The sequence below is a fragment of the Salvelinus fontinalis genome, chromosome 13 (assembly GCF_029448725.1).
Source record: "Salvelinus fontinalis isolate EN_2023a chromosome 13, ASM2944872v1, whole genome shotgun sequence".
In the NCBI taxonomy this organism is placed as follows: Eukaryota; Metazoa; Chordata; class Actinopteri; order Salmoniformes; family Salmonidae; genus Salvelinus; species Salvelinus fontinalis.
The window spans coordinates 39,453,251-39,481,098 of NC_074677.1; the positions used below are offsets into that span (position 1 = coordinate 39,453,251).

Consider the following 27,848-nt stretch of genomic DNA (forward strand, 5'->3'; position numbering starts at 1 on the left):
TCGTAATGGAAAGCCCCAGTGTTCCTGTGTGAAGGGGGAATGGACAGCCTCTCAAACGATAAGTCTGAGAAATGAACCTGGACCCGCCTCTACTCTCTGCTGTTTTGGTGTAGATAGTCTCTGACAGCCACAGCTCTGGGCCAAGTTAAAGCTCTAGATTAGATTAGATCGATTAGATTAGTTTATTAGTTACATGCACAGGGTCACAGATGTAATCGCAGGGTACAGTGAAATTCGTATTCTCCGAGCTCCAACAGTACAGGTCAAAAAAAGAGAAGTGAATGATATTATAATGTTATTATTTGTAATATTATTATTAATAATAATAATACATGCACATTTACAACTGTAGCTATGCTATTAGGTTCTGCCCTTCCACCATAAACCCTTATAGATTCCATACTCTGTGTTTTCAATGGTGTCAAGTCCATTTTTAAATTAATCTCCTTGCAGTTGATGAACTTTCAATGTCATCTTCCCTCAGTAGAGACGATGTCTTGAGGGACACTCTTGTTCCCTTGAGTTTCTTGAAGGTTTTTCTTTGTATTATCAAGTTATGATGAAAAGTTTAGTAGAAGTTTCCGTGTCTGTTGTTGGCAACGCTTGAATGTGAGACACAGAAAATCTTCTCTAACCTAATGATCCTCAGCAGCATCCTCTGGCTCAGTCACATTGAGCCTTCATCGTCGTTCAGTCAGCCAATCTAGCTTTAAAGGATTGGTCACTCCAAATGTCCCATGGTCTGTCTCCATCTTTCCCTGACCATATGTACTGTCCTTGGTCTGTCTCACAGGAGGAGAGTGGCGGTCGAAGTACGACCGAGCCATCCGGGAGACTGAGTTCACCAAGAAGAGACTTCAGCAGGAGTTTGAAGACAAGCTGGAGACCGAGCAGCAGAATAAAAGACACCTGGAGAGAAGGGTACAGCACATCATTTATGTCCAAATACCTCCATTTTGTTTGCGAGTTTAGCCCAGTAATCCAAATTCATGCGGCGCGAGCAGACGAAAAGTCCAAAAGTTCCGTTACAGTCCGTGGAAACATGTCAAACAATGTATAGAATCAATCTTTAGGATGTTTTAATCATAAATCTTCAATAAGGTTTCAACCGGAGAATTCCTTTGTCTTCAGAAATGCAATGGAACGCAAGCTAACTGTCACGTGAACGCGCATGGTCAGCTCATGGCCAGCTCATGGCACTCTGCCAGACCCCTGACTCAAAGAGCCCTCATTCCCCCCTCCTTCACAGTAGAAGCATTAAACAAGGTTCTAAAGACTGTTGACATCTAGTGGAAGCCTTAGGAAGTGCAATATGACCAATCTCCCACTGTATATTCGATAGGCGATGAGTTGAAAAACTACAAACCTCAGATTTCCAACTTCCTGGTTGGATCGCCTGCCATATGAGTTCTGTTATACTCACAGACATCATTCAAACAGTTTTAGAAACGTCAGAGTGTTTTCCATCCTAATATACTAATAATATGCATATCTTAGCTTCTGGAACTGAGTAGCAGGCAGTTTACTCTGGGCACCTTATTCATCCAAGCTACTCAATACTGCCCCCAGCCATAAGAAGTTAATTCCATATTGTCCCCTTGTGTACTGTAGTGATATCTCATACTGTATGATAGTAGAGTACTCATACTGTGTGGGTGTGTGTGTAGCTGACTGACTTGCAGGCGGACAGTGATGAGGTGCAGCGCTCTGTGCAGCAGCTGAAGAAGAAGTGTAGCAGATTGACAGCTGAGCTGCAGGACACCAAGCTGCACCTGGAGGGCCAACAGAGCCGCAACCACGACCTGGAGAAGAAACAGAGGAAGTATGTACACGCACGCACACTCGCAGGCACACACACCAATACACAATGGTAAAGTCTTCATTCATCAGCTCTGGTTATTTAACACTGACTATAGATATAAGAAACCTCCGTTCGGTCACATATAACACTAGATGACTGACCATCCAAAGAGGGAGAAGTGATGAACCTGTTTCTTTGTCTGCTGAAATTTCCTCACTCTCACTAGCTGACCTACCTAGGATACTACTACACATTTCTTCATTTGAACAGAGAATAGAGACTGGCTGTAATCTGTGGAATTGCATTAGCCAAGGGAATGAGTCAGACTTTTAGAACTTGAGAGGTTTGTGCTGTGACAGAATGTGATCTCTCCCCTGGGGCTAATTGAAGATGCTCTGTGGGAGTAATCATTTTCAGCTGTGCAAAGCCGAGGACGGCTCCTCTTAGAGAAGAAAAAGAGAATTAAGAGACCTGACAGTTCAGAACACTTCACAATTCAGCTGAACACTCCTAAGTATAGCTGGCCCAGACAATTGAATAGAACATTATGCTCATGATTGTAAATTAACAGCCCACTCTTAACATTTAAAGGTGAGTGCTGATAATGAAGTTAAAATGGAGGCTATACTGCTAGCAATAGTCCTCAGTGGGATGAGAGGAAGTGAAATAGTTTTTTATTTCAATAAATTCAGTTGTAAATGATTTAACTCAACAAATGGTCCTGGTTAAATATTTGATCTTTGGAGAGGTCTTGAGGCCTTTCTGACGGCCTGTCATTAGTGTAACATGAGTGTTGTGTGTTGCAGGTTTGACTTGGAGCAGAACCAGGCCCAGGACGAGGTGCTGAGGGAGAAGAACCTGAGAGAGAAGCTGGGCCGGGAGAGAGACATGATGACTGGGGAGCTGTTCAGTCTGCGACAGCAGCTGCAGGTACCAGCTGGACATGGATGATAGATCATAATGTTATCGTTGCCCCTGGGAAGACCATGTTCTCCATGTCCTCTGTATGTCTTCTGGGCTGGTCCAGGAGTCCTCTGAGTATCCCTGTCTCTTTACTGCTCCCTGCCTGCCTGCTTGCCTGCCTGCAGGACAAAGACATGGAGCTGTGTGCCGTCCAGCTGAAGGTGGAGCAGCTGGATGCAGAGCTACAGGACCTGTCCTCCCAGGAGTCCAAGGACGAGGCGTCGCTGTCCAAGACCAAGAAGACCCTCCGCGACCTGGAGGCCAAGGTCAAAGACCAGGAAGAGGAGCTGGATGAGCAGGCCGGGACCATCCAGATGCTGGAGCAGGTAGAGGAGGTGAAGAGGGGAACGATACAGAGCCCTTATAGGAGTTGCCGGTCTATAACAGTCTATTTGTGTGTGTCCTTCAGGCCAAGCTGCGTCTGGAGATGGAGATGGTGAGTCTGCGGCAGACCCACTCCAAAGACATCGAGAGCAAGGATGAGGAGGTGGAGGAGATCAGGCAGTCCTGCAGTAAGAAGGTATGAAGGCCTGCTCACACTCAGCACACGACTGTATTTTCCACAGCAGTACTATTTGTGATTTTATCAGCTGTGCATAACCTCCCTACTTTAGAAAAACAAAATGCCGACCCATGTCAAGTATACAACAGCTCTGACAGGCACTTCAACTAACACACACAATAATGTGTAGGCAATCGTGTCAAATTACGCTGAACTCTGAATTCCTATCTTGACTGCCTTAATTTCCCCAATAGCAACAAGTCATGGCAACCATATCTGGAAATGACTGTTGACGTGATTTGTCGTCATTTGTAATGTTTTGATTACGTACTTGTATAATTTTTTATACATTTTTACCCACAGTAATTTCACATTGACAGTCAGGCATATAGTGCCGCATAGAGTATGACATTGATCTGCCCTCAACCTTTATCCCTATGGGGATGACATGTGGCGTGATAGATAATACTGACACTGCAGTGATGGTCATCTGTCAGCCTGTCCCAATGACTGTGTAGTTAATGTTATCAATCAATCAATCACATCTATTTGTAAAGCCCTTTTTACATCAGCCGATGTCACAAAGTGCTATACAGAAACCCAGCCTAAAATCCCAAACAGCAAGCAATGCAGGTGTAGAAGCACGGTGGCTAGGAAAAACTCCTTAGAAAGGCCAAAACCTAGGAAGAAACCTAGAGAGGAACCAGGCTATGAGGGGTGGCCAGTCCTCTTCTGGCTGTGCCGGGTGGAGATTATAACAGAACATGGCCAAGATGTTCAAATGTTCATAGATGACCAGCAGAGTCAAATAATAATAATCACAGTGGTTGTAGAGGGTGCAACAGGTCAGCACCTCAGGAGTAAATGTCAGTTGGCTTTTCATAGCCGATCATTCAGAGTATCTCTACCACTCCTGCTGTCTCTAGAGAGTTGAAAACAGCAGGTCTGGGACAGGTAGCACATCCGGGGAACTGGTCAGGGTTCCATAGCCGCAGGCAGAACAGATGAAACTGGAGCAGCAGCACGACCAGGTGGACTGGGGACAGCAAGGAGTCATCAGGCCAGGTAGTCGTGTGGCATGGTCCTAGGGCTCAGGTCCTATGAGAGAGAGAAAGAAAGAGAGAAAAAGAGAGAGAATTAGAGAGAGCATACTTAAATTCACACAGGACACCGGATAGACAGGAGAAATACTCCAGATATAACAGACTGACCCTAACCCCCGACACAAACTATCGCAGCATAAATACTGGAGGCTGAGACAGAAGGGGTCGGGAGACACTGTGACCTTGTCCGACGATACACCCGGACAGGGCCAAACAGGCAGGATATAACCCCACCCACTTTGCCAAAGCACAGCCCCTACACCACTAGAGGGATATCTTCAACCACCAACTTCCCATCCCGAGACAAGGCAGAGTATAGCTCACAAAGATCTCCCCCACGGCACAACCCAAGGGGGGGCGCCAACCCGGACAGGAAGACCACTTCAGAGACTCCACCCACTCAAGTGACTCACCCATCCTAGGAATTGCATGGAAGAGCACCAGTAAGCCAGTGACTCAGCCCCTGTAATAGGGTTTCCCACTGGAGAGAGGGGAACCGGCCAGCCAGAGACAGCAAGGGCGGTTCGTTGCTCCAGTGCCTTTCCATTCACCTTCACACTCCTGGGCGAGACTACACTCAATTGAAGGACCTACTGAAGAGATGAGTCTTCAATAAAGACTTGAAGGTTAAGACCAAGTCTGCGTCTCTCACATGGATAAGCAGGCCATTCCATAAAAATCTAGCTCTATAGGAGAAAGCCCTGCCTCCAGCTGTTTGCTTAGAAATTCTAGGGACAGTAAGGAGGCCTGCGTCTTGTGACCGTAGCGTACGTGTAGATATCTATGGCAGGACCAAATCGGAAAGATAGTTAGGAGCAAGCCCATGTAATGCTTTGTTGGTTAGCAGTAAAACCTTGAAATCAGCACTTACCTTAACAGGAAGCCAGTGTAGAGAGGCTAGCACTGATCAAATTATTTGGTTTAAGTCAAGATTCTAGCAGCTGTGTTTAGCACTAACTGAAGTTTATATAGTGCTTTGTCCAGGTAGCCGGAAAGTAGAGCATTGCAGTAGTCTAACCTAGAAGTGACAAAAGCATGGATTCATTTTTCTGCATAATCTTTGGACAGAAAGTTTCTGATTTTTGCAATGTTACGTAGATGGAAAAAGCGGTCCTTTAAACAGTCTCGATATGTTCGTCAAAAGAGAGATCAGGGTCCAGAGTAACGCCGAGGTCCTTCACAGTTTCATTTAAGACGACTGTACAACCATCAAGATTAATTGTCAGATTCAACAGAAGATCTCTTCTTGGGACCTAGAACTAGCATCTCTGTTTTGAGTTTAAATGTAGAAAATTTGCCGCCATACACTTTTTTTATGTCTGAAACACAGACTTCCAGGGAGGGCTTTACCATGTTTCATCGAAATGTACAGTTGTGTGTTGTCCGCATAGCAGCGAAAGTTAACGTTATGTTTCCGAATGACATCCCCAAGAGGTAAAATATATAGTGAAAACAATAGCGGTCCTAAAACGGAGCCTTGAGGAACACCGAAATATACAGTTGATTTGTCAGAGGACAAACCATCCACAGAGACAAAGTCTACTGAGTCTACTGATCTTCCTCCTGTCTGTCTCTGTCTCTGTCTGTCTGTCCATTCTACAGCTGAAGCAGATGGAGGTACAGCTGGAGGAGGAGTATGATGACAAGCAGAAAGTCCTGCGTGAGAGGAGAGAGCTGGAGACCAAATTGCTGTCTGCCCAGGACCAGGTACTCCATCACACTGTTACTGATGTGTGTGTGTGTGCATGCGTGTGAGCACATCTGGGTGCTCATCACCCCGTCATTGTAAATAAGAATTTGTTCTTAACTGACTTTCCTAGTTAAATAAATAAAAATCAATATTTTTAAATCACTCTGACTGGCTGTCTACACTGCTTGCCTCACGTGTGTGAGCTTTGCAAAATAATTTTTTTAAATCTATATTATTCAATTATTGCACCCACACTGCTTGCACGCGCCAACAAGCGTCTGCGTTGCCAAGGGCTATCACGGAACTCAAACCAGCTGCGCACGTGCACCATCATGCATAAATGTATTTTGTTCCCCCACACCAAACGCGATCACGACACGCAGGTTAAAATATCAAAATAAACTCTGAACCAATTATATTAATTTGGGGACAGGTCGAAAAGCATTAAACATGAATGGCAATTTAGCTAGCTAGCTAGCTTGCACTTGCTACCTAATCTGTCCTATTTAGCTAGCTTGCTGTTGCTAGCTAATTTGTCCTGGGATATAAACATTGAGTTGTTATTTTACCTGAAATGCACAAGGTCCTCTACTCCGCCAATTAATCCACACATAAAATGGTCAACCGAATCGTTTCTAGTCATCTCTCCTCCTTCCAGGCTTTTTCTTCTCTTGACTTTATATTGCGATTGGCAGCTTTCATAAATTAGGTGCATTACCGCCACCGACCTCGTTCGTCTTTCAGTCACCCACGTGGGTATAACAAATGAGGAAAAGGCACGTGGGTATCTGCTTCTATAAACCAATGAGGAGATGGGAGAGGCAGGACTTGTAGCGCGATCTGCGTCACAAATAGAACTGAATTCTATTTAGCCCTTGGCAATGCAGACGCTTGTTGGCACGGGAGTGGTGTGGGTGCAATAATTGAGTAATATAGATTTCAAAATGTATTTTGCAACGCACGCGACGCGAGCGGTGTAGTCAGCCTGTAAAATCGAAGTCAGTTCTACCGAATTGGTGGAATGACCCAGAGACTGTTTGCGTTTTCACTTCTAGGTGGGCTGCAGGGACGTGGAGACAGAGAAGAGGCTGAGGAAGGACCTGAAACGCACCAAAGTGCTGCTGGCTGACGCCCAGATTATGCTGGACCACATGAAGAACAACGCCCCCAGCAAGCGAGAGACCGCCCAGCTCAAAAACCAGGTACACCACCCTACATTACACTACATGGCCCGTCTAATTAACATCAGGTCAATCAGGTGCTTCAGTGACATTCTCAGCTCTTCTACTACAAATAGTCCTGTCAAAATGTATTGTACTTGCTCTTCCGATCAAGGACAGGGTGTTACATTTTGTGATTTCTGAAGATTTCTTATTTTCCCTGACCTTGACCTTCTAATCCTCTCTCCCCCTCTCTTCCTCCACCTCCTCTTCCTCCTCCTGTTATATCTCCCTTCACAGCTGGAGGAGTCAGAGTTCACGTGTGCTGCGGCGGTGAAGTCTCGTAAGGGCATGGAGATAGAGATCGAGGACCTGCACATCCAGATGGAGGATGTGGTCAAAGTCAAGATGTCGGTGAGTGAGAGCTCCCTCAGCTGTCCCGTCTCAATATGAGAGGATTCCCTACCATTTTAGCTGCCTAGTGTGAACTGCACACAGAGTACGGAGTACGTCCACATCAGTGTGCTGTATTTCAATTTCCTTTTAAAAGGGCTTACAGCTCAGTTAAATCAGTCATGATAGCCATTTATCTAGGTAAAACATGCACTGAGTATGCCAAACATTAGGAACACCTTTCTAATATTGAGTTGCACCCCCCATTTTGCCCTCAGGACAGCCTCAATTAGTCGGGGCATGGACTCTACAAGGTGTCAAAAGTGTTACATAGGGATGCTGGCCCATGTTGACTCCAATTCTTCCCACAGTTGTGTCAAGTTGTCAGGATGTCCTTTGGGTGGTGGACCATTCTTGATACACACGGAAAACTGTTGAGCAGGAAAAACCCAGCAGCGTTGCAGTTTGATACAAACCGGTTTGCCTGGCACCTACTGCTATAACCCGTTCAAAGGCACTTTTATCTTGCCCATTGACCCTCTGAATGGCACACATACACAATCCATGTATTTGTATTTATTATGGATCCCCATTAGTTCCTGCCAAGGCAGCAGCTGCTCTTCCTGGGGTCCAAACACACCAAAACACCCACATTGCATATACAACAACAGATTAAACAGTGAACTATGTTTGTACTGAATGAGCTAAAGATAACAGTACATCATATAACATCCCTACACAACCACATATCCACAACACAACATGTTCAATATCACAATGTGTACGTATGCATGTGTCTGTACTTTTGTGTGTGTCTCAGTTGTCTCGAGGCTTTAACATCCTTCTTTAACCTGTCTCCTCCCCTTCATCTATACCAGTGGTTCCCAAACTTTTTATAGTCCCGTACCCCTTCAAACATTCAACCTCCAGCTGCGTACCCCCTCTAGCACCAGGGTCAGCGCACTCTCAAATGTTGTTTTTTGCCATCATTGTAAGCCTGCCACACACACACTATACAATACATTTATTAAACATAAGAATGAGTGTCAGTTTTTATCACAACCCGGCTCGTGGGAAGTGACAAAGAGCTGTTACAGGACCAGGACAAAAATTATAATATAATAATCAATCATTTTGTTCTTTATTTAGCCATCTTACATATAAAACCTTATTTGTTCATCAAAAATGATGAATAACTCACCACAGGTTAATGAGAAGGGTGTGCTTGAAAGGATGCACATAACTCTGCAATGTTGGGTTGTATTGGAGAGAGTCTGTCATTTTCCACACACAGTCTGTGCCTGTATTTAGTTTTCATGCTAGTGAGGGCCGAGAATCCATTCTCACATAGGTATGTGGTTGCAAAGGGAATCAGTGTCTTAACAGTACGATTTGCCAATGCAGGAAACTCTGAGGGCAGCCCTATTCAGAAATCTGGCAGTGGCTTCTGATTTAATAAAAATTTTCACAGAACCGCTTGTTGCACTTTCGATGAGGCTCTCTTGTTCAGATATCGATAAATGGACTGGAGGCGGGGTATGAAAGGGATAACGAATCCAGTTGTTTGTGTCATCCGTTTTTTGGGAAAGTGCCTGTGTAATTGCGCACCCAGCTCACTCAGGTGCTTTGCTATATTGTACTTAACCTTGAGTTCATTTGCACACAAAAAAATCATACAATGATGGAAAGACCTGTGTGTTGTCCTTGTTAATGTTGACAGAAAAGAGCTCCAACTTCTTAATCATAGCCTCAATGTTGTTCTGCACGTTGAATATAGTTGTGGAGAGTCCCTGTAATCCTAGATTCAGATCATTCAAGAGAGAAGAAACCTTCACCCAGATAGGCCAGTCGTGTGAGAAATTCGTCATCATGCAAGTGGTCAGACATGTGAAAATTATGGTCAGTAAAGAAAACTTAAAGCTCGTCTCTCAATTAAGAAAAACGTGTCAATACTTTGCCCCTTGATAACCAGCGCACCTCTGTATGTTGTAAAAGCGTTACATGGTCGCTGCCCATATCATTGCATAGCGGAGAAAATACACGAGAGTTCAGGGGCCTTGCTTTAACAAAGTTAACCATTTTCACTGTAGTGTACAAAACATCTTTCAAGCTGTCGTGCATTCCCTTGGCAGCAAGAGCGTCTCGGTGGATGCTGAAATTTACCCAAGAGGCATCGGGTGGAACTGCTTGCATGAGCTACCACTCCACTATGTCTCCCTGTCATGGCTTTTGCGGCATTAGTACAGATACCAACACATCTTGACCACCAAAGTCCATTTGATGTCACAAAGCTGTCCAGTACTTTAATAATATCCTCTCATGTTGTCCTGGTTTCCAGTGGTTTGCATAAATGTAACGGACATATACCAGGAGCTGTGCCAGGCCCGCCACGTCTGTTGACTCATCCAGCTGTAATGCCAATAATTCCCTGGCTTGTATGCGAAGCAGTAATTGTTTCAAAACACCTCCTGCCATGTAACTGATGCGTCGTGAAACAGTGTTGTTTGATGAAGGCATTGTCTGTATTGTTTTTTTGGATCTTTCCCCCAGCATTGTCCCAGCCATATTCACGGCAGCAGGAAGAATTAAGTCCTCCACAATAGTATGGGGCTTGCCTGTCCTAGCCACTCGGTAGCTCACCATATAAGACGCTTCTATCCCCTTCTTATTAATGCTATCTGTTGCTTTTATACATGTCTTACTACTCGAAGTCATCTATTCTAGCTCAAAAAACTCCCGTGGCTTATTTTTCTAAATGTCAGGTTTCGTTTCTAAATGTCTGTGCACGAGTGAAGGTTTCCCGCGGGAGAGGGACGTTAAATATGATTGGATGTTAATTATTTGACTAGGCTACCTGTATTTGATATTGTGTTGTTATTTCGCTGAACACTAGATGGTTTCATTTTATTTTTGGCAGTGAAATTAGTCTACTCAGGGGAGAAAAAAACCTCACCCAAATGTATAGCTCCGTTGTAAATATAAATGTACTGTTTAAATAAAAAAGGTAAATCACATTTTTATTTGGCGTACCCCCGACGGCATTGCGCGTACCCCTGTACCCCAGTTTGGGAATAACTGATCTACACTGATTGAAGTGGATTTAACAAGTGACATTAATAAGGGATCATAGCTTTCACCTGAATTCACCTGGTCAGTCTATGTCATGGAAAGAGCTGGTGTTCTTAATGTTTTTTATACTCCGTGTAGATGTGACATGAACAATTTCTGTCCATGCAATTTTAATTTAGCCTTTCAAGGACACACGTTCCGCTAGCGGCACACCCCCCCCACCCCCACTGAAAAGGCAGAGCCGCGAAATTCAAAAAAATATATATTTTTTAAATATTTAACTTTCACACATTAAAGTCCAATACAGCTAATGAAAGACACAGATCTTGTGAATCCAGCCAACATGTCCGATTTTTAAAATGTTTTACAGGGAAGACACAATATGTAAAGATGTAAATCTATTAGCTAAAAACACATTAGCATAATCCACCATCTTTTATTTGTCCACCAACACCAGTAGCTATCACCAATTCGGCTAAACTAAGATATTTATAGCCCCTAACCAAGAAAAAAACTCATCAGATGACAGTCTGATAACATATTTATGGTATAGGATAGGTTTTGTTAGAAAAATGTGCATATTTCAGGTAGATGGCATAGTTTACAATTGCACCCACCGTCACAAATGGACTAGAATAATTACAATGAGCAACGTGTTTACCTAACTACTAATCATCAAACATTTCGTAAAAATACACAGCATACACTAATCGAAAGACACAGATCCTGTGAATACAGACAATATTTCAGATTTTCTAAGTGTCTTACAGCGAAACACAATAAATCGTTATATTAGCATAGCACATGTGCAAACATTACCCCAGCATTGATTCTAGCCAAAGAGAGCGATAACGTAAACATCGCCAAAATATATTATTTTTTTCACTAACCTTCTCAGAATTCTTCAGATGACACCCCTGTAACATCACATTACAACATACATATACAGTTTGTTCGAAAATGTGCATATTTAGCCGCCACAAATCATGGTTAGACAATGGGAAAAGTAGCCCAGCTGGTGAGAAAATGTTCGTGCGCCATATTAGACAGTGATCTACTCGTATACATAAATACTCATAAACGTGACTAAAAAATATAGGGTGGACAGCGATTGATAGACAATTTAATTCTTAATACAATCGCGGAATTACATTTTTTTAAATTATCCTTACTTTTCAATACAGTTTGCGCCAAGCGAAGCTACGTCAAAAAAGATGGCGTCCAAAGCCACTAGCATTTTTCGACAGAAACACGATTTATCATAATAAATTGTTCCTACTTTGAGCTGTTCTTCCATCAGTATCTTGGGCAAAGGATCCTTTCTTGGGTCTAATCGTCTTTTGGTGGAAAGCTGTCCTCTTGCCATGTGGAAATGCCAACTGTGTTCGGCATGAACTGGAAGCGTGCCCAGAGATTCACAGCGTCTCAGAAATAAATGTCCCAAAATCGCACTAAACGGATATAAATTGCTATAAAACGCTTTAAATTAACTACCTTATGATGTTTTTAACTCCTATAACGAGTAGAAACATGACCAGAGTAATATTACTCCCTACACTAATGCTTGGAACAAGTGCGGGTCGGTGGCCGCCGCGCGCATGACGCAGCAAGAAAAGAGTTCCTAGCTACAGGTTTTTTTTATTTATAGTGCCTGTGATTGCGCAATCGACCCCATTCAAATCGTCATCACGTAAAGGCATCCAGGGGAAGACGTAAGCAGTGTCCGTATACTCATAGGAATAACCTTAAAACTGACTCCAGAACAGGGGCCAACATTTCTGAAATCTGACTCCATGTCAGGGAAATTGCTGTAGAATGAGTTCTGTTCAACTTAGAGACAAAATTTCAACTCCTATAGAAACTATAGACTGTTTTCTATCCAATAATAATAATAATATGCATATTGTACGATCAAGAATTTTGTAGGAAGCCGTTTCAAAAATTACACGATTACCATAAATAGTGACAACAGCACCCCCTAGCCTTAAGAAGTTAATTGAACAGAAATGCAGATTGGTATATTTTAATGAGATTGCATGCTTAATGACCCTGTTTATTGTTGTGATACACAATCGACACATCTTTTTGTTAAGGAAATCATTCCGTATTTGTGTAATTGCAGCGCTTTACCACATTTTTTACGACACAACAAAACCAAACAGTGTTATTAAAAACAGTAGGAGAGCCTGTCGTTTCTTTTACTCTCCCTTTCACACAGGGTAGACTATTTTAGTGTGTGTTAAAACACTGCCACGAATTTGCACAAATCCCCCCCATCATCATTGACATTTTTCTTTTTTCTGTAAATGGCCCATTTCTCGATTATGTGCTAATGGATTAATTAGCATTGTTGATATTTTTTATGTCCTCATTAATGCGTTCCATAATCACTTCCCATGAGAGTGCTTTCTGTGTTTTAGAGGAAATTGCGGGAAGAGAGTGACACTTGTGGTCCTCTGGGGACAGAGAGAGGACAGAGAGTGACCCTGTAGAGCTGCTAATTGCTGTGTTTATGGTTATGAAAGGTATTTTAAATGTCTCCAGTTTGGGTTGGCATACTAAGAGGCTGGGTGTCTTTCCCTCCAGAGTAGATCTGATGGTCTGCCTTAGGACACTAGTTCCAAGCTATTACATGGTGTATTGGCCACAAAGGTCTGTCTGCAGGCCTAAATGACCCAATCAGGTGTGATTATAGTAAACCACACTAATCCACCACCAGGATCAGGCCTGGTAGATATCCATTAGATGACTGGCCAGCTGTTGACAATTGATTACTTTCACTGGCTCTGGTTTTAAAACAGCTCAGCTGTTAAAGTTTGTCTTTCTCTTTCTTCCCCTCTTCCTCTCTCTCAGCTTGAGGAGCAGGTGTCCCGTCTGCAAAGGGAGAAGAACGACCTACAGTCTCGTATGGAGGAGGACCAGGAGGACATGAACGAGCTGATGAAGAAACACAAGGCTGCCGTCTCCCAGGTAAACCCTGCCCCTGAACAGCTTCTGGTCTGTAGACCTGCACTATAACTCTGACACATACTGTACATCCCTCTCAGCTACACAGCTTCTGGTCTGTAGACCTGCACTATAACTCTGACACATACTGTACATTCCTCTCAGCTACACAGCTTCTGGTCTGTAGACCTGCACTATAACTCTGACACATACTGTACATTCCTCTCAGCTACACAGCTTCTGGTCTGTAGACCTGCACTATAACTCTGACACATACTGTACATTCCTCTCAGCTACACAGCTTCTGGTCTGTAGACCTGCACTATAACTCTGACACATACTGTACATTCCTCTCAGCTACACAGATTCTGGTCTGTAGACCTGCACTGGGAACCAGTATCCGTATGCTTTCAAAATCTCTTAATGTATTTTCCTATGTGTAGGCGGAACATTTGAGACGCTAGAGATAAACAAACCAAATTTTGCATTCAGAGATGTGCAATCTGTTACACAGGAGGTAACATGAATTATAATATATTGTCCTGAATACTTGACTGTTGGATATTAATCCACCTCCTAAGTTAAAATACCTATGTTAAATGGAAGCATCCCACATAAAACTATCCAGAGTTTCATTCCAAAACGCTATACAGTATATCCATTTTCAGAAATGTTGGTAATAGCTTTTATTGTTTAATGAAATTATGAATGAGATTAGCGTGTTTTTCACTATCTAATCATGGCATTGGGTTGTTCAATGACAGACATGTATTTGTGTCACGACTTCCGCCGAAGTCAGCCCTTCTCCTTGTTCGGGTGGTGTTCGGCGGTCGACGTCACCGGCTTTCTAGTCACCACCGATCCATGTCTCAGTTTCGTTTTGTCTGTATTACACACACCTGGTTTCAATTCCCATATCATGTTCCTTATTTAATCCTCTGGCATACATTTCTGTTCTGTCCGTGATTGTTGGTGTCTTTAGTGGTTGTTGTATGTGCTAGTGTGTATGTATGTTCCTATTTGGAATTTTGCTTGACTTTTTTGAGTAAACTCTGTTGTGTTGCTCAAAACCTGTGTCCTGCGCCTGACTCCGCTACATCTCTGCACCCAATCGCTGACAATTTGTTTAAAATCTATTGATGGTTATCTTTTCAGAGAGACAAATAATCATGTTTTTTTTTTCAAAATGCTACATATCCGCCTCACTTTCAGAGAAACAAGTAGTGCAGCTAGGTTTTACATAGTGAAATGTAACAAATAACAATTTTTTAAAGAAATGTACAAATTATACGTGACATCAATATTTAATAAAAAAATAACTCAATACATTAATATGAAATCTGTATGTAAAACATTTACATTGGACATTTTTACTGTTATTCAGAGTGACTTACAGTAAGGGAATTCGTCTTAAGATGGCTAGGTGAAACAACCACATATCACAGTCAAATATACAGGATATGAGCAGCAGGTAGCCTAGCGATTAAGAGCGTTGGGCAAATCCCCAAGCCGAGTAGGTGAAAAATCTGTTTGTGCCCTTGAGCAATTAAGCTCCTGTAAGTCGCTCTGGATAAGAGTGTCTGCTAAATGACAAATAAAATGGTAATAAATAGGAACATTCCATTTGAGCTAAACGATGTGTGTGTGTGTGTGTTTGTGTGTGTGTGTGTGTGTATATATAGTATTTTGCAAAAAATAAATAAAACATCTAAAATGTAGGAATTCAAAATGTGATAACAGTAATATTTTACACACACCTGAAGGTACCCATAACCAATAATTGCTGACGAAAAAACACAAATGTAAAAAATTGGTGGATGATATAGTGTTTTGGAAGTAAACTCTTCAAAAACTGTAATTATCTCTGTGTGTTTGTGATGTGACAGTCTGCCAGAGACCTGGCCCAGATCAGTGACCTGCAGGCCCAGCTGGAGGAAGCCATGAAGGAGAAGCAGGAGATCCAGGACAAGGTAACTACACACTGCCATGGCTGCCTGCCAATCCCCCTGCCTGCCTGCCTGCCCCCCACCCATACCCATCTACTCACACCTTCACCAGCCACTCAGAGGACATCATGCCCTCAGCACAATCATACAGGTTGTCCTACACCTACACCGTTACCTTCACCTGGAGAGGATCAGAGCTCTGTCTGTCTGCTTACAGCCTGATCTTACCGCTCACTCTGCTTGCTGTAAGGTAGTTTTAAGAGCTGCCACCAAAGGCAGCGATAGATGGCTATCTATCTATCTATTGTATCTATCTAAATCCTGTAGCCCTGCAGTGATTAACAGATCCACAATGAGAGGAACACTGTGTTCTTAATGACATGAAAGGCCAGCTCTAAATCCTCCTTCTCTCAGATGCAAAGCTCCTCATTAGGAGCCCTGGTGCATTTTGGGTACTTTTAGTTAGTGTATGTCTTTCATCCTCTTATCAGATATGAGAAAAGTCTTAAGACGAAACAAGTTTGCAAAGCATTGATCTTCTTCCCCTCCACAAAGCTGTGCAATGGGATCTGTGATTGTTATTTATGTCTGTAGAGGCTACTGGGGTTATCCTATCCTCGGCTTATTGGCTATTCACATCAGATAATACTAGCATTAGAGGCAACAAAAATGTGGCTAGATTCCCAACATTTCAGCCAGGGGGGATGCTATTCACAATGCAGATGAAGGGAAGAGGTGAATGTATTTATTTTGGGTATAAACACATATCTGTTGAATGCAGACCTAATATTGATTATAGAAGAAATAGAGGGAGGGTTGCATAGGGCAGAGTGGAGGTGTTCAGTGTGGTGTAATCAGTACTTCAGTATGTCACTGTGTGTGTGTTGCCCCCCTCCAGTTACAGTCCCTGCAGAGCCAGCTGGAGTTCCAGGAGCAGTCCATGGTGGAGAAGTCCCTGGTCAGCAGGCAGGAGGCCAAGATCCGTGAGCTCGAGACCAAGCTGGAGTACGAGAGGACCCAGATCAAACGCCTGGAGGTAAGACGGGGGTGGGAGAGGGAGGGAGGGAGGGAGGGAGGGGGAGAAAGAGGGAGGGAGGGGGAGAAGGAGGGGAAGAAGGAGTGAGTGAGGGAGGGGGATAGAGTGGAAAGGAGGGAGGAAAAGGGGGAGAAGGAGGGAGGGGGAGAGAGTGGGAGGGAGGGAGGGAGGGAGAGGGGGAGAAGGAGGGAGGGGGAGAGAGTGGGAGGGAGTGAGGGGGGGAGAGATGGAGGGGGAGAGAGTGGGAGGGAGGGAGGGAGGGAGAGGGAGGGAGGGAGTGGGAGGGGGGGAGGGAGGGAGTGAAGGAGGGAGTGAGTGAGTGTGAGAGGGAGGGAGGGGTGGGAAAGAGGGAGGGAGTGAAGGAGTGAGTGAGTGGGAGGGAGTGGGAGAGAGGGAGGGAGGGGGAGAAAGAGGGAGGGAGTGAAGGAGTGAGTGAGTGAGTGGGAGAGAGGGAGGGAGGGGGAGAAAGAGGGAGGGAGTGAAGGAGTGAGTGAGTGAGTGAGAGCAAGAGAGATGGGCTTGTATGTGGGAGGTAGAGGGCAAGCTGTGAGGCTACATTTTGGGTCATTGAACAAATGCTGTGAGGGAAATATATTTTACGACAGTCATACTATCTTTCTCTGGCCAGCTGTGATTTCTGCACACCTGAGCTCAATTGGAAATTCTTAGTGACCTCAATTTGACCCTTCTCCAACTACATTAACCACACCACAAACCTCAAAGTGAAATGTGCTCACTGCTCAGGCACCTATGCTGGATGTCTCAGCTGTGTTCTATGCGGTTCTGACCCAGTTCCATCTCCTCGTCCCCAGAGCTTGACAGGTCGTCTGAAGGAGAACCTGGAGAAGATGACGGAGGAGAGAGACCACCGCGGTAATGGAGAGAACAGGGAGAACGAGCAGAACAAACGCATACAGAGACAGATGAGGGACATCAAAGAGGAGATGGCTGAGCTGTCCAAGAAGGAGGCCGAGGCCAGCCGCAAGAAGCACGAGCTGGTAAGGAAGAGGGCCCCGTCAGCAGAGTATTAATTAAAGTATGGACTGGACTCTCCTTGTTAGGTCGTACAGGGGTAATATCCTCATTTAGGGTGGGGATGTCTTGGTTTACAGGGGTTTGGGGTGACAGTCACTTACTCTGCATCATGATCCATCAGGAAATGGACATAGAGAGTCTGGAGGCAGCCAATCAGAGTCTGCAGGCAGACCTCAAGCTGGCCTTCAAGAGGATTGGAGACTTGCAGGCTGCCATAGAGGATGAGATGGTCGACAGTGACGGCGATGATGACCTCGTAAACAAGTAGGTGCCCCCCTCTCTTCTTCAGCCGGAGGACAGATTCTCTTTGTAATGAAGTTGTAATAAAGTTGTCAGAAACATCTGCCCATTATTTAATGTCTGTCCTGCTTTAATCCCCTGTTCCTGATTCTTTGTTGGTTTGTCTTCTTGTTTAGTTGCCTGCTGAGGTTTCTTTTATTGGCATGTTCAGGGTTACACTACCTCTGAGGCCCACTGAAGTAAACACTGTTGCCATACAGGGCCTCTGAGAGTGAGTTTAGACTTCCTTTTAAACAATGAGGTCAGAGAGAGGATGAGTGAGCTGGTATTCTGAATCACTGCCCAAAACCGTGCAGTATGGAGAGATGTTCATCAGATTTTCTGCAGCAATTATTTTGAGCCGCCTTGTCTTCTTTTCACACACAATGAAGCTCTATCTATCCTGAGGCACACTACATCCCCGGTTGGGTTGGTCTCAAACTGTTAACTGTATTTCTCCTTTTCTGTTCCTCTCTTTTTCTCTTTCTCTTTTGTTTCCTCTCCCACTCATCGCCCAGTTTACAAGACATGGTGACAAAGTATCAGAAACGAAAGAACAAAACGTAAGAACAGACAATGCATCCTTTCTTTTCCCATTATTGTTTGGTTTCAAGGTTTTAAAATCATCGTCCCACGAGAGAATGATGCTGTATTAGGGAGACATTGCACTTCTGCTGTTTATGATGACATTTTGAGCAGAAGGAACTTAGTTCAAACTACTTTAAGATTAGCATCTCTACAAACCTACTGCTTGAGATGTGCTCACCGCTGTGGAAAAATTCTATATAATTTCAAAAAATAAAACACGGTCATGGAATACCTGTAGATACTGCATCACTCTCCCATTAAATATCATGAACCATTGTCCCATTTTAGCCAACAACCATGGACCTTCACTCTCTGTTATGTGACATGCCATTCTACATTCATGCTTTTGAGGACCCACTAACTCATTTCATCGTGTTCAAGAGCATTGATAGATTTCTAAACAGTATAACCTATTAATCACAAAAGGTTGAGTCTTTGTTTACTTGTTTTTACATCTCTCTGTGATGGAAGGTAGGTTTGCTCTCTGTAGAGTGTGCTTGAGCTGCTCGTTTCGCAGCGCCTAGCTTGCTCTACTCAAGTCACCGTGCTGTCTTAATCACTTTGGACTTAGACATAAAATCATTTATTCTAAAGCCCCATAATTAAAGTTAACATTCCAATTCCAGTGTAGCTCGTCATGTCTTGATGGAAGAATGCAAACGTGCGTCACAATTTTGAATGAAAGAGGGTGCTTTGTATGTGATTTGTAGTTAGTGTCTGCAGTTCATTTTCGCAGCATGTTCTATTTGTGTCAGTATTAACCTCTAATTGCTTGTTCCAAGAGAGAACACTTCGCTGCCCTGTGAGTCAATTTCTCTCATTGTTATTCATTCATTTGCCATCAGACAGGCATCTCATGTGAATCAGCACAGTGCACGGTGTCTGTCTGTACATCAGCATCAAGCTTGTGGGTTCCTCACTTAGCTGTGCTCAAGAGAAAAGAAAGTGAATCACCATGGTTACTTAGGAGCAAATTTGTTCTCCCTTTTGATCTGTATGTAATAGCAGCGAGCTAAACATTAATGGAAGAATTGATTTGCCATCGAATTGTGAAGGGAATGTTCAGCAGGATTAGGACTTATTTTTGATCTGGATTTGAGTAATTGCACCAATAAAAGGTGACAATGGTAGGAATGGTTTTTGTGTGCGTGTGAAGGGGATAACGAATAATCAATTGGTATGAAACCTTTGGACATCTCTTTCCTGGTTTCTGAGATGTACTTTGAAACATTAAGAGGGAAGGAAAGGTGTCACCTTTCCACTGCACTCTTCATTTTCAGGCAGTTCTTTATCCAATGTACCCTTTCATGGTCATAAGAAGATCACACAAAACATATTCTGAACAGTACAGGTCTTTGAAGACTGTGGAGTATGTGAGTCTGACTGTGTGTACACAGTGTACTGCAAAACACTGCTCAAATAACATGGATTTAATGGACCTGTCTCTGCCGTAATCAGTGAACAGTTTGACCATGATAGGAAATGCTGGGACCAAGAGGATGCAAGTGTAGAATACTGTAGACAGGACCCATCCATATGGAGCTTCATGAGGATGTACTGTAGGTATGTGGGACAGAGATATACAACCAGTGGAGGCCGGTTGTCATAAGCGATTCATGTCGGGCTCTAAATTCTCTGTGCTTGTTTGCGCCCTGGAGCCTCAGCGCTGCTTAGCCAGTGGTGTGAGGCCAAGGACATAAATTGTGTGTGACACGATTTGCAAAGCACTCGATTACAAGGCGCCTCCGTCCCACAGCTGCTCCAGTGCAGGTGTTTGTGTGTTTCGGTTTGTGGGAAAAAGAGAATAGTTTTGCCTTGCATGTGGGAGTCAGTCCGTAAACTATCTTTCCCAGAAAGCTGTGTTTGATACATTGAAAATGAGAGAGACCCTAAATGACTGAGTCTAATAAGGTAGCAAATGTCCATGTCCACAGACGGCCACAATTTGTATTGATTTATCAGGGGGTGCTGCAGCACCCTCAGCACCCCTACTTCCTGCCGCTGTGTACTGTATGCCTCCATCCATTCTGAGAGCACGTCTCTGTCTCTATGCAGGTAAATGGAACTGTGGTTCTGCACATGCAGAGAGGGGAGGCAACACAAACACTTTGTTCATGGAGACTTGATTGAATGCGTGATATACCGTTGTATTGCTCTCTGCAGTGGGAGGCTTTAATGGCAGGCATGTAAATGTGAGCAGGGCGATGCAGCCCAGCGGTCTATACCATTAAAGAAAGCCATCATCAGAGACCTCTTTGAATAAGATGCACAATGTTGGCTCGTGATAAGCACTTTGCATCCTGTCCCACAGCCTTGCCAGATAAGCTGGTCAAAGAAGAAAGGAAACCCGTCCTTTGCTTTTGGTGTTTATCACGCGTCACAAAATAGTGCTATTTTGATTGATGTCACGTCACAACAGACAGTGTAAATTGTTGTTTGGATTGATGCAGAGACTGAATGTTATTGGTTATGATCCAAATTGTTTCTCTTTTCTGTCAATGTTCATGTATAGTTCATTCTGGTACTAGAAACGCATGAACACTGCTAGGCTTAGTTGTTCCCAGACACGTTTGTCCATTACCTAAGACTTTAGCCCCTGTGGGTGGCCCCTTCCCCTCTCCCCTCACCTCTCCTACTCCCCTGTCCGTCCCCCCTGTCCATCAAACAACAGATGCATAATACAGTGTCAGAGAAGCTTCACCTTTGCAGGATTGAGGAACAGATGAATCAGGATGGAAATGCTCCCGCTGACCTTTCCCAAGCGTGATCTAATATCATTTCTCCGCGGGTTCCCTCCAGTATCTGTTTACTGCTTGTTATTGTCAAGGCCAGGGCTAGAGGGCCATCTCATCGGCTCAGCCCCAATAACAATCTACATCAACAGGCCACGCTCAGCCACTCGCCACAGACATCCTAAAAGCCTCGCTATGGCCACAGAGTTAATTACGCCTTCATGAGCTCCATTCATTTGCATTCCGCTCCGCTCGGAGGCACCATGACTCGTTTCACTCGACCGCCCCCATCATAAGCGATTATACATTTAACAGGGGAAGAGAAAGCACGCATTCAGATTTATGGATGCACCAATATCTAATATAATTTTTTTTTTCTCTCTTTCAAACGATTCTTCTTGGTTTTTCATCGAACTTACTGTGGCCTAACTTTAGCTTTGTGGCTGATATTTTTTTGTATCAATCTTCAGAAAGTAGCAGAGCCCAACACTAGATTTTGACTGGTAAACTAGTTTGCGACTGGGTGCAAATTCTAGGTCTGTCATCGCTCTACGTTAACAGACTGCTGTTGTCTCCCTAAAGCTTGTTGTGATTGCCTGCATTTGCATTGCTCAACCCCAAGTTACTGTTACAATGAATGGAATACAGCTGCTGTCTGACTAACTAAATCAGAAAGCTGTTATCTTATGACATTCAAAACATAATTTGTCAGTGTTGTACTTCCTGTCCAAACCAACAGTTTTCCTCTATGGTGGATCCTCACTAACCCTCCCAGATGACTCTTTTTAAACAGCTCTGCCTCCTGCCAACACCAACAGCAACATAACAACACTGTTTGCTCTCCTTTTGTCTTCCTCAGTGGTGACGAGTCGGACACGGACTCAGAGGTGGAGGACCGTGTGGACGGGGTCAAGTCCTGGCTGTCCAAGAATAAGGGCTCCACCAAGACTCTGTCAGACGAGGGCAGTCTGAAGAGCTCCAGGTCAGTCTTGTCTTGACTTGTCTGTCTGTCTATCAGCCTCCTCAGTTGACAGCCTCCTCATTATGTTATCATCCCCCTTCCTTCTGGCTGGGCCCTGATAAATCAGTGATGGCTTCCTCAATCCCATCCCATTCCTATATGAGTTTACCCTGCTGAGAACTAAAGAGCCCAGGATTAGCTGAGGCAGGGTGGAATGGAAGGGTGAGTATTTCATGAGATTAGGTGTCATCTCTCTCTGCCTCCCTGTCATCCCTCTAATGACAGCAGGCGGCACAGCAGAGGGAAGAGGGATACGGGCGCTGTGCTGCCTGTCAGATTTATTGAAGTGGCCCAAGGCCAGCTGGCATACCTGCTAAATGGCCCCTCTCTCTGTTCTGCCTGAGATGAATGCATTTCCTCCCCACTGGCAGACAGCACAGGATAGCCCCAAATATATACCTGCTCTTTTTGACGAGCTTTAGCAGATCGACTCACAACTTAACTTTCCTTATTACACTCACTTCAGAGGACAAAGTGTCATCAGGAACTTCAGTTAGCTGCTGCTGGAAAAGTTGGGGAATGTTGACAAGCATTCTACACTTAAGGGATTCAATCACATGTATTTCATCCTTCTGAACTTTTCATTTCATCATTTCATTAAGTCTGTAAATTCTCATCTTTTCTCTCTCTGTTTCTCTGTGTCTCTGTTGGTTGTTTCCATGGTGTTCTTGTTCCTACACCGTCCTCTTCATGGCATCTCAGATATGCAGTGAATGTAGATGCCAAGGAAGGCAAAGAGGTTAAAGAGATTAAAGAAGGTAGCAAGGAAGGCAAAGAGAGCAAAGAAGTAGACAGCAGATCGGTGTCTGTGATGAGTTCCCTTAGCTACAGGAAGCGTTCCAACCTGAAAGACTCCATCGGAGGCCAGGGGGACGAGAGCTCCCTCTTCAGTACGCTAAAGGAACAGTCTGACACCCCGGACCGCTCCTCCCTACGCAAGGCCAAGTCTAAGTCCACAGACCAGGATGACAGGAAGAAGTCACAAGATGATGATGATGACCGTGGTTCGGTCATCTCCCAGGCCTACTCTGAGGCCACCAGCAGGGCCAGGAAGGGTCTGGAGCGCCGCTGGGCCCCACACAGCCCTGACTTTGACAAGGACTCCATGGTGTCCTCCCTAGCCCCTAGCAGGTCCAGCCGTAGAGCCATGCCAAACATGGATGATGACAATATGTCCACCATTAGCAGCATCACCAGTGTTAGTCGTACCAGCCCTCGTGGCCTGCGACGTAGCACCTCCTGGAAGGATGATGGGCGTATCGATTCATACGGGACGTCGGTCAGCCCCAGCATGAGCAGGCGCACTGGGGGTCGCAGCCCAGGCAGCGTGAGCAAGGCTGACTCCCGTATATCTGTGGCCCGCAGCAGCCGGCTCAGTGAGTTTGGCCTGCGCATGGACGACGATGATGATGCTCTGAGCATGGCCTTCAGTCAGGGAACCTCTGCCTATAGCCCTCACTCCCTAGGCCGCAGCTACTCCACCCCGGCCCAGCCTCGCTCCTCTGACGACAACCCCCCAGACACCTCTGACATTAAGGCTGTCACCCACCGGAACTACCTTGACCCTGACCTGGAAAAGGCCATCAACGAGGTCCTCAGCTTCAAGCCCATCAAGTTCAAACGCAGCAAACTGGACGAGTCTGACGACGAGGAAGAGAATGAGGAAAAGAAAGATGAAGATGACCGGAACAGTGTGAAGGGGGATGACGAGGGTCTGGGCCGTAGTGCATCCAGCGTGCGTCGCTCAGCGTCTGGCTCAGCAGTGGACTACAGCACCAGGTCCTCCAGCAGCTTCAGCTCCCACAGCACCAGCAGCTCCAGCTCCCGCAGAGGCAAGGCCAAGAAGAAGAGCTCCTCAGACAGCTCCTCAGACTCAGACGACCGCCACAGCAGGAAAAGCTCCAAGAAGAAGGGAAAGAAGTCCAGGAAGGGCTCCAGGAAGAAAGAGAGCAAGTCTGAATCTTCCTCTTCGGAGTCCTCCTCTTCCTCCAGCTCGGCCTCCACCGTCTCCTACCGCAGCTCCAACAGTGTGAAGAGAGGTCCAGCCCGCCCTGCCTCAGATGAGGAAGATGCCGCTGAACAGAGACCCCCAAGTAAGAAGGATGAGAAGAAAAAGAAGAAGAAGATGGACAGCATGGTGATGAAATATCTCTACAAGCCTGATAGTGACTAAAGCCCCTGGCCAGCAGTAGGTGATGCCTGGGAATGGAGTGAAAGCATGGTGTGACTAACCAAACATGTTGACTTTATAGCATTACTAGTATAGAACAAGAAGGCCCACACACTGTTAAAGCTCCCAATTCACCACTTTATTGACAAGGTTTCCATTTGAAATGGCTCTTCGTCAGGTCAAACACACTGAGTGTTCACATCCCAAAACATACACATTTCACCTCACATGACCATTGCGGACATGACACATGGTGGGTGCAAAAAACATTTGTATATCTTTAATAATTAAATAACAATGAGATGGGTACATGTAATGGTTCCAGAACATAATATATATCGTCACAACAGTAGCTCTGAGATACATTGGCATCGAACATGTCAAGACTCCTAGGAGGAGCGGAGATACTGATCATCTATTATAGAGAGGAGAATTGTATTGGATTCCCTGTTTGTGTACCATGCCTTCTAGAGGTCTGAATCAAGAGTTTGATGTCAGACCATTTCTTGCCTGAATATGTCACTTTGATTTGGCTTGCCTTCCAGGTTACCCACTTGGTCATTTTGTAAATATATATTATGTTCTGGAACCATTACATGTACCCATCTCATTGTTATTTAATTATGAAAGATATACAAATGTTTTTTGTTCTATACTAGTATTCTTTGGTAGCCCATCACCTATGTTTTTTAAGGATGTGCGTATGACCACATTTTTCTATAGCATTATTACCATTAACACGTTTATCTGATTCCTTTACTTACTTATTCATTTGTCATGAACACAAGTTTATGCCATACGTGTTCATCCAGGTTGATGTGAAATATCACTTAATGCCTTTCTTTGTGAATTGTAGTGATGACTCGTGACCATTGCTAGATGAAACATGCGGTGTGACGCCAGGTTCCCGTCCCTGAGCACATAAAACAGGACACATAATTGTCTCTGCAGGTTAACCCTTCACACTCGTGGGAGTTGGCCTATATAGATAGGGCTAAATTGAGATATTTCTTACAGAAGAAAATATGAAAAGCATATGCATAACAATGGTAACATTTGAAAGGAACAGTTGAAAGGGAAAATGATTAGACCAAAGGCGAGGACACAACAGTTCATCTGACACAAGACTGAATCCAAATATTACACTGTTGATTTTATGTGCATTTTACATTTACTGTACTTTTTGCTGCAGTTGTTGGTAAAGAAATCTGAAGATAGTCTAGATACATTATTAACATGATAAGAATATTCCTGGAAAATGTGAGGTAGATGCGACCATAAGACAAAAACAATGACAAGGGTTTGAGAGGACTAACTGGTCTCTCCAAAGTGTACACAGGTCCTAAGCAATTTCAATGCACTTTTATTACTCAAAAAGAGTCTTCAACTATAAGGTGCTTTTTTGATCTCTCCTAGCTGTGCCGTTGAGGAACTAGAGCAAGCACACTTGTAGTTGTTTTGTTTGGAACACAACCCTGTATCCTGCAATTACACAGTTACTGTTGTTTACGCAAACCCAAAATCACAATCTAGGTCAGGTGGGCAGTTTTTGAAAGTCTGTTCTATTGCCAAAATGACTTGTTAAGGTATAAAATATGAGATTACAGAGTTAGGCTTTCACAGTGCGATTCAGGGAAACAGATGATAGTGCGTGTGCTGCTGCAAATGTTCTTCACAGTAGACAAATGGGCTCATTGTGTTCAGAACAACCCAGGGGTATGATGCCAGGTCATCTTGTAACTGTACGTCAAACATAGTGATCAGAAACGTTGACACTGTATAATGACATGAGTTTTATCATTTGGAAATGTGAAGTGCACATTTGGATTCACCAGTGTTACGCTTGCTTTTATGACATCAAAGCCGTATTTATTATAATCCACAACTTCTCATCTTTCAAAACACATAGTCATCTTCATTTATAGAATTTCCTGCACTCCGACAACAAAACATGTGCGCCCCAAAAAGTTGCCAAATTAGCAGGAGGGATGGGGGCAACGTCTTTTTACGCGAGGTGCTCAAGTTTCAAACGGCTGTCAGTCACAACCCATACAGCGCTGTGATGCGAAGAGCCAGAGCTTTGACGTCATGTACGGTATAGCATGTTACTGTATAGCATGTTACTGTATGGCCACTGCGTTCCAATTTTGGCGTTTATCTGTGCCTAAATCTTCCATTTTCAACCCGTATTCGGGTACGAGTGCAAAGGGTTAATAGAGGTTTCTTCCCTGAACATGGTGCTTGGTGTTGGTGAGGAAGCTAACTGCATGTTGGTGCACATATTAATAGACAACTATCCATCAAGCACGGCCACTTTAAATGTGCTCCCTCCGGGCCTCAACAAGACATAACTGTAGACCTGATTGAACATGAACACTGATTACTGCATTAGCATATATCCACCATGTATTTAATATGCTGGATTGAGGGGAACTATTTACATACGGTAGGTCAGTTACTTCAACAGCATGACAATAACAATAGAAACAAGTGGGCAGAGTCACTTGGTCTGAAGAGGTGGTGTTACTCAGCTTTCCTGCAGAGTCTGCATGCTACACTACATGGCCAAAAGTAGATGGACACCCCTTCAAATTTGTGGATTTAGCTATTTCAGCAGCCCCTGTTGCTGACCGGTGTATAAAATCGAGCACACAGCCATCCAATCTATATAGACAAACATTGGCAGTAGAATGGCCTGTACAGAAGAGCTCAGTGACTTTCAACATGGCACCGTCATACCTTTCCAACAACTCAGTTCCTGAAATGTCTGCCCCTGCTAGAGCTGCCCCGGTCAACTGTAAGTGCTGTTATTGTGAAGTGAAATTGTCTAGGAGCAACAACTGCTCAGCCGCGAAGTGGTAGGCCACACAAGCTCACAGAACGGGACTGCCGAGTACTGAAGCGTGTAGTGCGTAAAAGTTGTCTGTCCTCGTTTGCAACACTCACTATCGAGTTCCAAACTGCCCCTGGAAGCAACGTCAGCACAATAACTGTTCGTCGGGAGCTTCATGAAATGGGTTTCCATGGCCGAGCAGCCGCACACAAGCCTAAGATCACCATACACAAAGCGTCGGCTGGAGTGGTGTAAAGCTCGCCGCTATTGGACTCTGGAGCAGTGTAAACGCGTTCTCTGGAGTGATGAATCACACTTCACCTTTTGACTGTCCAACGGACTAAACTGGGTTTGGTGGATGCCAGGAGAACGCTACCTGCCCGAATGCATAGTGCCAACTGTAAAGTTTGGTGGAGGAGGATTTATGGACTGGGGCTGTTTTTCATGGTTCGGGCTAGGCCCCTTAGTTCAAGTGAAGGGAAATCTTAACGCTACAGCATACAATGACATTCTAGAAGATTCTGTGATTCCAACTTTGTGCTGACAGTTTGGGCAAGGCCCTTTCCTGTTTCAGCATCACG

The 27,848-nt window shown here is 44.4% G+C and overlaps 1 protein-coding gene across 5 annotated transcripts in view; it reads left to right on the forward strand.

Annotated features, from left to right (window-relative positions):
* The window catches only part of LOC129868649 (unconventional myosin-XVIIIa-like), a 111,734-nt gene that overhangs the window by 80,574 nt on the left and 3,312 nt on the right, over positions 1-27,848 (forward strand). For 4 of the 5 annotated variants that reach the window (XM_055942813.1, XM_055942814.1, XM_055942815.1 and 1 more), the window contains 15 exons: positions 794-921; positions 1,668-1,822; positions 2,608-2,731; positions 2,890-3,090; positions 3,174-3,284; positions 5,972-6,076; positions 7,115-7,261; positions 7,520-7,633; positions 13,535-13,651; positions 15,514-15,597; positions 16,472-16,609; positions 17,422-17,607; positions 17,766-17,908; positions 18,442-18,486; positions 22,103-22,225. In XM_055942813.1, the coding sequence (XP_055798788.1) occupies positions 794-921; positions 1,668-1,822; positions 2,608-2,731; positions 2,890-3,090; positions 3,174-3,284; positions 5,972-6,076; positions 7,115-7,261; positions 7,520-7,633; positions 13,535-13,651; positions 15,514-15,597; positions 16,472-16,609; positions 17,422-17,607; positions 17,766-17,908; positions 18,442-18,486; positions 22,103-22,225 (1,921 nt within the window). The remainder of the gene's footprint in view (positions 1-793; positions 922-1,667; positions 1,823-2,607; positions 2,732-2,889; positions 3,091-3,173; positions 3,285-5,971; positions 6,077-7,114; positions 7,262-7,519; positions 7,634-13,534; positions 13,652-15,513; positions 15,598-16,471; positions 16,610-17,421; positions 17,608-17,765; positions 17,909-18,441; positions 18,487-22,102; positions 22,226-27,848) is intronic. The other variant, XM_055942817.1, reaches the window with a different exon arrangement.